At 41.6% G+C, this 13,257-nt stretch overlaps 1 protein-coding gene across 2 annotated transcripts in view; it reads right to left on the bottom strand.

Moving 5' to 3' along the window:
* CNTN5 (contactin 5) overlaps positions 1–6,739 on the bottom strand; it is a 359,100-nt gene extending 352,361 nt beyond the window's left edge. For both annotated transcript variants that reach the window (XM_077927013.1, XM_077927014.1), the window contains exon 1: positions 6,613–6,739. In XM_077927013.1, coding sequence (XP_077783139.1) covers positions 6,613–6,667 — 55 coding nt within the window. In that variant the 5' untranslated portion in view covers positions 6,668–6,739. The remainder of the gene's footprint in view (positions 1–6,612) is intronic.
* Positions 6,740–13,257: the final 6,518 nt, after the last annotated feature.

Below are 13,257 nucleotides of genomic sequence, written 5' to 3'. Positions count from 1 at the left end.
TACGCTGGCAGGGAACCGCTAAGGATCTGAACACTGCATGTTGGGCAGGTTTTGGGAGGCAATCAGAGGTTCTCCTGTCAGTTGCGCTCCAAGCCTCCAACTTGCCAGATGGAGGGGAAGGGATTTAATAAGAGAGACGGAAATTCTTTTTCCCATCAGCAGCTGTAGGTCAGAATAGCAGGCAGGGTGCTGAAACTTGCGTTAGTTCTACACGTGTTCATCTCTTAAGGGCAATTTTTGTATTGCTGTATAAGTGGCTTGACCGGCTGTTCAGAGGCGGCCTGCTGTTTCCGATTTACAGCTTCCAACTCGGGGGGCCCAGAGCAGATGTCTGTACATGAGGATCCTTGGTCTGAAGAAACTGCTGTGTTTATTTAAAAGCCAGGAGTGGAATATAGGGCCAAGAGTAGTAAAGTACATTAATTTTAATTTTTTAAAAAAGACAATTTTATAAGCTTTCTGTCTTTGTTTCTCAATATGATCGTTTTACATGGTTTTGTATGTATTGTGGTATTTTATGCACATTGATTTGCTGTCATTTTTATTAATCATAGTTTAGATAATAATAATAATAATAATAATAATAATAATAATAATAATAATAATAAATTTATTTGCTGTCCATCTGACCTGGTTGCTCCAGCCACTCTGGGTGGCTTCCACCAAATTAAACACATTAAGCACTGTAAAACATCAAACATTAAAAACTTCCCTATACAGGACTGCCTTCAGATGTTTTCTAAAAGTCAGATACTTTTGTTTATTTGACATCTGATGGGAGGGTCTTCTACAAGGGGAGCCCGACTACCGAGAAGGCCCTGTTTTTTTTAATTGTAATTGTTAAGAGTGAGTTTCTGTTTAATTGTGAGTTGCTCATACTTTGAGAGTTAATTTTATTGTGTGCTATTATATTCTAACGGACTATAGAATATTACTTTATTCGGTATAATTTGTTTATTTTAAAGTTACGTTTTTACCATGACTTTCAAGAACAGTTTCAGGTTAAGTACGGACCTCCGGAACGAATTAAGTACTTAACCCGAGGTACCACTGTATTAAGATTCCTGAAAGGATATAATGCAATCAGAAAAAGTTACACAAGGGCCACCTACTTCCTGTTCTGATGTCATCAGGGACAGGAAGTTCTAGGGACCCAAAGGGTTATGCAGCCAAGGGTCTCCTAACCTTTTGTTCCTATGCACAATAGAAGAATTTCCCTCCCTTCCCACAATACTCTCATGACCTCAACATTGAAATGCTGCCTCAAAACACGGCCAGCGATTAGTGTCCACGTCCGCCGCACAACAATCCAGAATAGTGCAGTCAAGAATACTGAAAGCTAAAATGCTAAAGCGTCTGGCTTAGTGGACCATGTGGAACGCAAATCGATAGGAGAAAGCATTTTCAGGCAGGCAAGCGTGGTTCAGTGACTGCGGTAACACAACAACACATGTGTAATTGTAGAGTAATGTGATCAAATGTCAAAAGGGACAAAGCCAACAGTACATTGTTAGAATTACCTTGACAACCAGCCTGATCCCATCAGCTTTGAATTCAATTATGTTTCAGCCAGGAAAAATATATTCCGTCCCAGAAAGCCAACATTTTGGCACATTCCAGCATGACCAATAAGAGAGAAAGAGTCGGTGCTATGCAGAAACAGTATAAGTTAAGTTTGATTCCTAATGGCAGGGCTTAGTGGGGAATCTTTAATCCACATCCCCCAATAAACCATGCTTATTGCACAAGGCAACAACATTCCTCTTCTCCCAGGCCTCTGGCTACTTAAACTCTGGCCTTAAAACTGTATAGGTGTGGGGGGGGGGATATTGTTTTGTTTGCTACTTTGTTATGTATTTTTGTGTTTTTATATTGTATACTGCCCTGTGATTCCTGGATGAAGTGAAGAAATAGTAAAATAGTATAAATAAATAAATAAATAAATAAATAATCCTTTTAAATTTCCAGATTATCAGCAAATGCTGCCATTCCCTACTATGGGACATAGTAAAAACATTACAGCAAAAGCAAAATCTGCCCTCCATTCTCCTTGACACAGTTCTCCAAAGGCGTTTCTAACCCCTTCAGGGATCTATGAACTATATAAACCTACCCACTGAAAGTTCTCCGCCTGTCATCATGATGGGCATTGTGTGTGTGTAAATATATGCACACACATGCATTTACACACACAGTATCTTCGCATTTAAAAAACAATGTATAATAAGTATATTGCTATTCCCAAAGCAGGAAGATATAACAAAGTAGACATAGACATAGCTATATAAACACTTATGTATCAGGTATCACTTTTTAATTTATTTTCCAGTAGCTGGATATTTTTCTTGAGTCTTCGTATATTAGTACATCACAAAAGGGTTGTATCCTTCTCCTCCCTTTTCTTCCCTGTGCCCTCCGTGTGCTCTGAATGGTCCCCTACTCCTCCACAACCAGACAACCATTTTGAGGGTCTGCAAGGCATAGCTGTCAACGTTTCCCCCTTTTTAAGGGAAATTCCCTTATTACGAATAGGATTCCTCGCAAGAAAAGGGAAAAGTTTGCAAGGGCTTGGAGGGGACAGGAGCAGGAGAGGAAGCTCTGTTGTATGAGAAGATCTACAGTGGTTCCCCAACAGCTGATAAGACCAAGACTTTTGCTACAGTGGTGCCCCGCAAGACGAATGCCTCGCAAGACGAAAAACCCGCTAGACGAAAGGGTTTTCCGTTTTTGAGTTGTGGTGCCTCGCAAGACGAATTTCCCTATGGGCTTGCTTCGCAAGACGAAAACGTCTTGCGAGTCTTGCGATTTTTTTCCGCTCCCCCCCCCCCTTTCTAAGCCGCTAAGCCGCTAATAGCCTTTTAGCTGCTAAGCCTTTAATAGCTGCTAAGCCGCTAAACCGCTAATAGCGCTAAGCCGCTAAGCCACTAATAGGGTTGTTTTGCAAGACGAAAAAACCGCTAGACGAAGAGACTCGTGGAACGGATTATTTTCGTCTTGCGAGGCACCACTGTATTTTTATTATGAGTCAACTGTCAGTTTGCATTTCTTAGTGCAGAAAGAACTGATCTGATGTGTAGAGATCTTCCCTATTCTAATAAATCCAAGAGGGTTCTGGAAGCTTCTCTGTGTGAAAGAAACAAGCATAAGGTTCATGATGTTTGGGTTATACCTTCAGAGAAGCTGAGTACAGCTGGCTTAAAGAGGTTCTCTTATCTCTTTCAGTCAAGGTCATGCTGACTATAATAATAGGCCAGAAGGAGCCTGGGTTTCACTTTCTCTTTCCATCTCTCTTCTGGTGTGGTGTTCTGTACATAGTATGCTTAGGGTTAAGGTTTAGACTTATTATAAGTTATTGTAAGTTTAAGTTAAGTCTGCTGCAACTGGATTTCTTATGGACAGTTCCAGTCCTGAATGTATTAGATTTGTGACCATTATGCTCATTTGCCTCCAGTAGCAGTAAAGCTCTGCTGGATGAAATATTAATTGCCTCTGGTCTATTTCGGGGGAATCCTGCAACGTGTTTACGTTTTTACTCTGCTAAATATATGTTGGGATCTGCTGTGGGTCAATATTGAGTAGAATTTTAATGACATCAACATGGCCGCGGTTGCCCTTTGTGTGGCAAGTGGAACAATCCTAGCTACAGAAACCTGGCATAACTTACACTGGCTTATGTTCCCCCTGTTCCAAACTCCGCTCCAGAGGAATTAGACTTGTGCCACTCTTTTTGCCAGCTAAGTTCCACCGAGTTGTTAGGTCATGAGACCAAGCTGAAAGGGGTGTGGATTACTTGTGCCTCTCCTCGCTCTGTGCCCCCTTGCCACACCCCTAGACTCCATCAAATGATTGACAGGTGATTGACAGCCCCACCCACCTGTCAAACTTGCCCCTTGAGGCTAGGATCTGATAAGGATCTGTCTCGCAGAACCAAAAGAGGTTCACATCCACCGTTTTATAAGGAAGGCTATACCGTATTTTTTGCTCTATAAGACTCACTTTTTCCCTCCTAAAAAGTAAGGGGAAATGTGTGTGCATCATATGGAGTGAATGCAGGCTGCACAGCTATCCCAGAAGCCAGAACAGCAAGAGGGATTGCTGCTTTCACTGCGCAGCGATCCCTCTTGCTGTTCTGGCTTCTGAGATTCAGAATATTTTTTTTCTTGTTTTCCTCCTCCAAAAACTAGGTGCGTCTTGTGGTCTGGTGCATCTTATAGAGCGAAAAATATGGTATTTCTAGTTGTTGCATAACAGATAGCAAGGCATAGTGCAGCAAATTACCTCATGCAAATGTTCAAAATGTGAACGCCATTTGTTGGGGTAAATGTAGTGCACAGTAACACTGAAGCAAACATTATTTTTATACAATAATCTTCTTTAGCAAAGCTGCAATAAATCTGGGGATCTAGAGAATGAATTAAATGGGATAACACAGACCTCAGTGAATACCTGGCAGGAATCAATAGGAATTGCAAACTAAAAGGCAGAACAGGTATTTAATTTTAAACAGCATTCCTAGCTGACTGACTAATGCTTCCTGTGTTTTGCGATTCTTCAAAATAATACTCTGATTAGCATTTCATTTCAAACGCTGTGCAATATTGTTTTGTAATGCTAATTCCGTCTCTCTCTTTTTTGGCGGTTTACATTTCAAAGGGGCTGTGTCGCCTCCGCTGTATATGGAGTGCAGCCGCTGATAACAATATATGGAATTTCTCAGCCTTAAAAACAAATGATTATGGCCCAAACTGCAATAATTGTTGGAGACCCATGATGGGATCTCTTAATACTTAGCTATTTTTAGCTTAGCCCCTGACCTAAGCCTATACCACTGATTTCCCTTCTTTCTGCCCGCATGTTCGGGCCCTATCAGAAATGCTTTGTAGAATACAACTGATAAGGCCATACAAAACATCAGCCACGGTAATGTATTGTGCTGATCAGTCAAAACATTTATTCCCACTTGTGTAATAAATAGACATGCATCTAGTTACTAAGTTAAAAACAGGTGTGCTGAGGATGAGGAGGTAATGAACAGGAAGGAAGGAACTCTGACAGGATAGAAGTTTGAGGAAACTTCAGGAAGCATTGAGACCCAAATAAAATGGGTTTCAGGTTGCATACCTGTGGAACACATTACTTCATTTGAATACATAAACTACTACAGACATCCAACATGCTCCAAAATTGGCCAAAAACATTACACTTATCAAATGTATGTAAGAGTCAGGCCCTGTGAAGTACTATATTTCTGCAGCTTAATTTTCTAAGTATTAATACCTGAGTATTTTTATACAGTTATATGCATTTGTTGCATTATCTGTTTGAGTCAGTAGTACTACCCCTTGGATGGGGCAGTGAGGTTACCTAGCGGGGCGCTAAGAGGCAACTGGGTGGCAGAGGTGTACATGACTATCAGACTTTGAAAAGCTGGTATCACTGGATGAGGTTCCTCAATTTTGTTGAATTAATTAAGCTAAGTAGTATTAATTGGATTTTGAATAAAGTTCTAATTAATTTTTAACTGCTTTGAATTGTTCTGTCATCTTAGTGGGTCGTGCAAAATGCTATTTTGAATAATGCTTTGGATAGGGTAGGGGGGCCACTGGGCATGTATTTATAGAACCAAAGGGGCTGTGCCCCCCTCAGAGTTTGGGAAACACTGGTTCATGTGCCTGCTACTTTAGTTAATGTGGGATATGCGTAGAATATTACACTCCGTTATAATAATGCATATAAAACATGATAACTGTTTGGGTTTTCTTTACCAAACGAGTTCTCTAATTCATGGAGTTAGATAAGAATTAGGAGGGAGAAAATCCATAAAGATATGATTGACACTGAGATTTTCTTTGGAAAATTTAACTAAACAAGTAGCTGAAACAAACAAACAAACAAACAGGTAGCTGAAACAAACAAACAAACAAGTAGCTGAAGCATCAGTTAAAATTGACCAAAACACTACAAGCATAAATAACTTGGGACAGAAGGTGAATACTAATACAGAATCTATTTAGAAACTGCTTCAGGAATCCACCCAGACCCGAAAGACAGCTGAAGAAGCAAAGGAAATAGCAACTGCCACTGAAGAGAAGATACCACCGATACACAGGCAACTTGACGACTACAGGTTGATGTTTTCTATGATTGAATTGAAGGAGAAACAAACGAATTTGAGGATCAGGGCTGTACCTGAACTTGGAGCTAGATACCTGATCAGGGCTGTACCTGAATTCATGGAGTTAGATAAGAATTAGGAGGGAGAAAATCCATAAAGATATGATTGACACTGAGATTTTCAGAAAGCTCGATCCCTGGAGAAGACAGTAGAGGGGACATTATTATCCTGATTCCTGCATCCCATACTTTTATCCCAACACTAGTTCCCTTGATTGTTGCTTGCCAATTGCAGCTTTGTGCTCATGTTTGCTGTTATGCCTGTGCCTAATAAAGTAACTTCTTTAATTGCACCCTGTTCAATAACTCCTGTTATTTTGATTTCATATCTGATGTACCCACCCTCTCTCCCCAGCCTAGGGATTGCTTGGTTGATAACGGAGGGGATAGAGATGAAATGAAATACATAACACGGCAGCGTAAGAGTTTTGTACTTACCTGTAAGACAGCTGGTGAGTGACAGAAGCAGGGTGAGTTTCCATGACGACGGCATCGCTTGCCTCGAAGGTCTTACGCCTCCCGTTTGTGTGATTGTTAGCAGCTCGGAGGTTCCTTCATTAAAACGCAGCCTGGTGAAGCAAAACACAGCTCATTGATAAGGATGTTGTCTTCCTTTTTTCTTTGCAAAATGATCACATGCACAAAGAGCTGGCTGCTCCTGCAAGAGCGATGCAGTCCTTAACTTGAGCCAGGGTGGTGAAGTGGATTAGAGTATAGGACTAAAGGTAAAGGACCCCTGGACAGCTAAGTCCAGTCAAAGGAGACTATGGGGTTGCCACGCTTATCTCGCTTTTAGGCCAAGGGAGCCGGCATTTGTCCACAGACCACTTTCCAGGTCATGTGGCCAGTATGACTAAACCGCTTCTGGCACAATGGGACACTGTGAAGGAAACCAGAGCGCATGGAAACACCGTTTACCTTCCCACCACAGTGGTACCTATTTATCTACTTGCACTGGCATGCTTTCGAACTGCTAGGTTGGCAGGAGCTGGGACAGAGCAACAGGAGCTCACCCTGTCACGGAGATTCGAACCTCCAACCTTCCAATCGGCAAGCCCAAGAGGCTCAGTGGTTTAGACCACAGCCCCCCGCAGGTGTAGGACTAGGACCTGAGAAAGCAGGGTTCAAATTCCCACTCAGCCACAAAATTAAAAGTCGGCCTCAGGACCACCTCGGACTCTTAGTTGAACCACCTCAGAGGATAAAATGGGGTTGGGCTGGGTGTGGCAAACCATGCATGCCACTTTAAGCTCCTTTGAGGAAAGACTGGATAAAAAGTAATAAAAATAAATAAGATCATGAAGATGAGCAGCATGCAGAGAGCCATTTGATAACAGTCAGAAAGAGGGCCTTTTCTGTGGTGGTGCCCATTCTCTGGAATATTCTTCTCTCAGAAACAAGGCACCTGGCAACATTTCAGTGCATGCTGAAAACTATTATTATTATTATTATTATTATTATTTGTCATGACTTTGGCTGGCCATTGCTGTCTGCCACTGTAGAACGTAAGGTTTTTTGATTGCATGATTGTTCCAGTACTTTTTTTTCTGGGGGGATGCAGGGGTATGCATACCCCTAAACATTTTGTGAATCTAAGTTTGGCCTCATTGAGGGGCAGTATTTCAATATGCGTAGGAAAATGAGAGTACCCTCTAAACATTTTTTTAGGGGGGAAACCACTGCATTGTTCTATTTCGAGGTGATGGTGGTATTTAAGAAAAATGGCAAAAAATAATATAATTACAGAATATAGAAAAATGTTCATGTAAGTAATTTCATATTATGCATACACACACACACACACACACACACACACACACACACACACCAATTACGGCTTTGAAAGCATTATATAACTTATTAGGCCACACCATAACTTAATGGTATTTAGCTTATACAATAATGTAATTACTATTACATTTTAAGCAGAACGCCCAATTTATATGAGTGAAAATAAAACGCAAGGTTGAACATTGGTATTTTACATTCCAATAATTAACAAATGAACTATTGCATTGCATATTTTTTTTGTACACCACCCTGAGTTGCCCGCCTAACAGGTGGAACATAAATATTGTGATGAGTAAGTCAAAATAAATATGAAAAAATAAACTTATTTATTTAAGGCACTTACTGAAGAAGATGAGGTAAAAATCACCACGGACTTTTGTCCCTTCCCCAGTTGCCTCAGAATATTACAGATGCAGCTCCAAACCAACTCCCCATCCCTTGCTATTGTCTGGTCCACAGGATGGAACCACTTTGGGCAGCAGGTGGGAGGTATCAAGTTTTAAATGTTCTCAGGAACTTCGTTTATGTGTCTATTTAATTCTGAATCACTTTACATAAAATATCTCAAAGCAATTAAAAATAAAAACATCAATTATAAAACAATTATCATATGTAAAATCAGTTGAACAATTTCATCTATCTGTCTGTCTGTCTCTCTCCAAATCCGATAGAGACTGGTATAATAATAATATTTTAAAAACTCCACTTAAACGTTTGTTGAAAAAGGGAAGGTGCCAACAAACAAGAGTTGTCAGATATGTAACAAGGGAGTTCCGGAGGCAAATGATGGAATAGACATATGAAGGAGTTAGGTTCTAGATCAGGTGAGCTCTGCTCATGTTCTTGGTGGAGCAGAACCGTTTAAAAAATGGGAGGCTCTCCCTGCAATCTAAATGATAACTGTCATTTTCAGCACTTGGAATTGCACCGTTACATTCTCACTGTAACCTGCTGCGTGAAAGATCTCCTGTGCCTACACAGGCCTGTAAGATCACTTAGATCATCTGGGGAAAACTTACTCATGGCACCACAGCCTACAGAATATCAGAAGGTGGTGACTCCCCAAACAGTTGCCTCTGTACTGCAGAATGCACTTCCCTTTGCCATATGTGAAGCAGCACATATCAGTTGCTCCTGACATCTTGTAAAGATGTGCTTTCCCCCTATGCTTTCCCCCTGACTGGATATGGACCCCGTTTGATGTGTTTGAATTCCTTGAATCAATTGAATTTTGATTTTATACTATGGGGATTTTTGTGTTTGATGTTGTATTTTATTTTTAATGGTATTGGGGTTTTTTTTTGTTTTTTGTTCTTATGTTGTGCAACCCTTTGAGATTTTAACCATCTTAAGTGGTTAGCAGTGCTTTTAAGTAAATCAAAGTGTGTACTGATTTCATTAAAAATTTTGTGAGTTCCTGTGAAATCCAGGACCCTCCCATATTTGTTTTGCCTTTGGTTTGGGGTGAAGTTTGGTGGAAATCTCTCTGAAACGTCGATCTATCAACCCACAAGTGTATTGATCGCGACACGATGCCAGCCACCATGTTGTCTCTAGCAGTGACAAGTAGATTAGCTCCCTTCCCAGCAGCCTAAGCTGGGCCTATTGACTGGGCATTTATGGGTAATGTCTCCTACACCATGTAATAGATGCTAATGACCAGCTAGTCAAGTGACTTCGCACACACATTGTGCCTGCAGCTGATCTAAGTTTCTGGAGGGATCTTTGCTCTGTTAAATATTGATGCCACCCGACTCTGTTTTTCACTTCTGTGATAATCTGTGACACTCATCCTCCCCAGGCTAGTGAGTTCTCTCTCTTTGTGACTATTATGCTGGCCAAGCCACATTTTGATGAGGAAATAAGTATTTTCTATGAATATTTAAGTTTCTCAGGGCTGACTTCCTTTCTCCTACTCCAGTATGAGGGAACATGCACAATGACACAAGGATTATGAATTATGTAATATTCTGATGCTATTAGCATAGCCGCAAAGGCACCGACACTTCTGCTTTTCCCGTGCCTAGAAGGCATGGGTCCGAGCAGCTTTCAGCTTGCCCCGGGCTTTCTAGACACGGGTTCGAGTGGTTGTGCCCTTGCTCCGCCACTTCCCCCACGAATTCCCAGTCTTTAGTGATAAATCGGAGCAAACAGCAATCCAGAGAAAACCTGATTAATGTTTGCTTCAATTCAGCAGTAAAGATTGGGTTTCCTTGGAGAAAAGTGATAGAAAAAAAGAAGGTCTGGATGAGCCCTGACAGACAAGTAAGATCTGTAACAAAACTTGGATGGCTTTGAAAGAGGATTGGACAAATTCATGGAGGATGAGTGTCAGGAATGAGTCAGCTCCCAGGGAAAGGTTGCAGCCAACTGAAGAAAGCAGCCAGGAACAGAGAGGGTTAACTGCCACACAGGATGAGCATCGGCTAGTGCCAACTCCCCCTCCCCTTGGAATGCCGGTTGATAAGGGAATGGCTGAGAGCAGGCTTCAAAGCTCGCCAGAAGCACAAACAGGTGGGAAAGAGTTAAGAGACAGCCTCTCAGGGGATGGGGAAGAGATGGGAGCTGACCCACTCAGTCCGAGGTCTCAGCAAATGGGAGGGCTGCAAGATAGGAAGCAAATTAAAAGACGTATGAAGCAAAGTTCAGTTGCTTCTTGTCACGCCGGAAGCAGTCTTCAGAAGGGTCATCTTGACTGATGATGGCGGAGGCTGTGCTAAAGCTATCCGGAGTTATCTGTTTGTTTTGACAATAAAGCATCCTTTTTAATTACCGTATTTTTCCATGTACAGTGCTACTTCGGGTTAAGAACTTAATTCATTCTGGAGGTCTGTTCTTAACTTGAAACTGTTCTTAACCTGAGGTACCACTTTAGCTAATGGGGCCTGCTACTGCCACCACCGCGCAATTTCTGTTCTCATTCTGAAGCAAAGTTTTTAACCCAAGGTACTATTTCTGGGTTAGTGAAGTCTGTAACCAGAAGCATCTGTAACCTGAAGCGTCTGTAACCCGAGGTACTACTGTATAAGACTAGGTTTCCCCCCCCTAAAAAATAATGTCAAAAATTAGGGGGCACCTTACACGGATACATCTCCCCCCATTTTCTTAAATCTGAGTCCCCCAAAATAGGGGGCATCGTATACATGGGGGCATCTTATAGACGGAAAAATACAGTAACTATGCTCACTGTGTTATCAAGCCAGGGACTGGACTCCTGACAATAAGTCTACTGATGGCCATGCTCTGCCTTCAAGGTCAGAGGCAGTAATGCTACTGAATGCTAGCTCTTGGAAACTGCAAGATGGCAGAATGCTCTTGTGCTCAGGTCCTTCTTGGTGGGTTTGGCAGGACTACATAGGTCATTGGCCTGATTCAGCAGGCTCTTCTTATCTTCTTAACTCTTTAAAATGTTGGAGTATGGAATGATCCTGTTCAGTGTTCCTGACAGACAGCAATGCCTTGTTCAGGATACATCATTCCACTGCGCTCTCTCTCTCTCTCTCTCTCTCTCTCTCTCGCTCTCTCATTTTCCCATTCGTGGCTCCTCAGAAATAAGAGAATCGAGTAATATGAACCAACCACAGTGTCAGAACATTTTTAAAAATGTGATGCTAGAGGTGATAAGGTGAAAAACATCACGATCCCTCAGAGAGGAGGGATTTTCCACATGTGTTGCTAACCATCTGCTTAGAGAATACCATTGGCTTGTCATTAACAAGTGACTCTTCAAATCTTTGGGCTCTTTTCTGAGAGACCCAACTCTGGTGAGCAACAACAATCCACCAGCACAGAGGGCATTTTGGCATTTATTTTCATATTTGAGATATTGTTTGGTATATTTAGACAGAGGAATAGCTCAAATGCTGTTCAAACTTCTAAAAAAATATATCTCTTGGGAAATTTCCAAGTTGTTAGTGCAAGAATTGCAGTAGTCATTTGGAGGCGGTAGTTTTTGATTATAAAAATGCCTTCTGTATACTATACAAATATTTATTTACTCATTTCAAATGGGGGGTTGAAATTACCCAGACCTGCTCTGCCACCTCTCCTTTTTTTCACGCTCACTTGACATTTCTCTGCCATTTCAGTTTCTTGCCAGAACTGCAGTAGATGTCCAGCTTAAAAAAATAAAATAAATGACTTGCAAGCTACTATGTATTTCCTCCTAGTTTTCCTAGATATTTTTTACACCACATTTTTCTCTATGGAGTACACAAGAGGCAGTGCATGAAGAAATTATTCTATGGGTTTACTCTGAGTAGAACTAGCATAGGCAACAACCTATGTGGTAAAACTATTCCTGCACTGTACCCACTTCAGACACTCTGAAATATCTATATTCCAGGGACAGGCCCTGATTTAGAGAAGCTGTACCCCACAACCTCAGATATGCAGATGACACAACCTTGATAGCAGAAAGTGAGGAGGAATTAAGGAACCATTTAATGAGGGTGAAAGAGCACAAAATATGGTCTGAAGCTCAACATCAAAAAAACTAAGATCATGGCCACTGGTCCCATCACCTCCTGGCAAATAGAAGGGGAAGAAATGGAGGCAGTGAGAGATTTTACTTTCCTGGGCTCCATGATCACTGCAGATGGTGACAGCAGTCACGAAATTAAAAAATGTCTGCTTCTTGGGAGAAAAGCAATGACAAACCTAGACAGCATCTTAAAAAGCAGAGACATCACCTTACCGACAAAGGTCCGTATAGTTAAAGCCATGGTTTTCCCAGTAGTGATGTATGGAAGTGAGAGCTGGACCATTAAGAAGGTTGATCACTGAAGAATTGATGCTTTTGAATTATGGTGCTGGAGGAGACTCTTGAGAGTCCCATGGACTGCAAGAAGATCAAACCTATCCATTCTTAAGAAAATTAGTCCTGAGTGCTACTGGAAGGACAGATCCTGAAGCTGAGGCTCCAATACTTTGGCCAACTCATGAGAAGAGAAGACTCCCTGGAAAAGACCCTAATGGTGGGAAAGATGGAGGGCACAAGGAGAAGGGGACAACAGAGGTTGAGATGGTTGGACAGTGTTCTCGAAGCTACCAGCATGAGTTTGACCAAACTGCGGGAGGCAGTGGAAGACAGGAGTGCCTGGCGTGCTCTGGTCCATGGGGTCACGAAGAGTCGGACACGACTAAACGACTAAACAACAACAACAACAATACTCCACACATCTCATTGGGTTGCCCTAGCTACTCTGGGCAGCTTCCAACATATATAAAAACATAATTAAACATTAAACATTTTTAAAGCGTCCCTATACACAGCTGCCTTCAGATGGCTCG

The sequence above is a fragment of the Podarcis muralis genome, chromosome 4 (genome assembly GCF_964188315.1).
Source record: "Podarcis muralis chromosome 4, rPodMur119.hap1.1, whole genome shotgun sequence".
Classification (NCBI taxonomy): Eukaryota; Metazoa; Chordata; class Lepidosauria; order Squamata; family Lacertidae; genus Podarcis; species Podarcis muralis.
The sequence above is the reverse complement of the archived record's forward strand: the minus strand, read 5'-3'. Positions and strand labels throughout refer to the sequence as shown.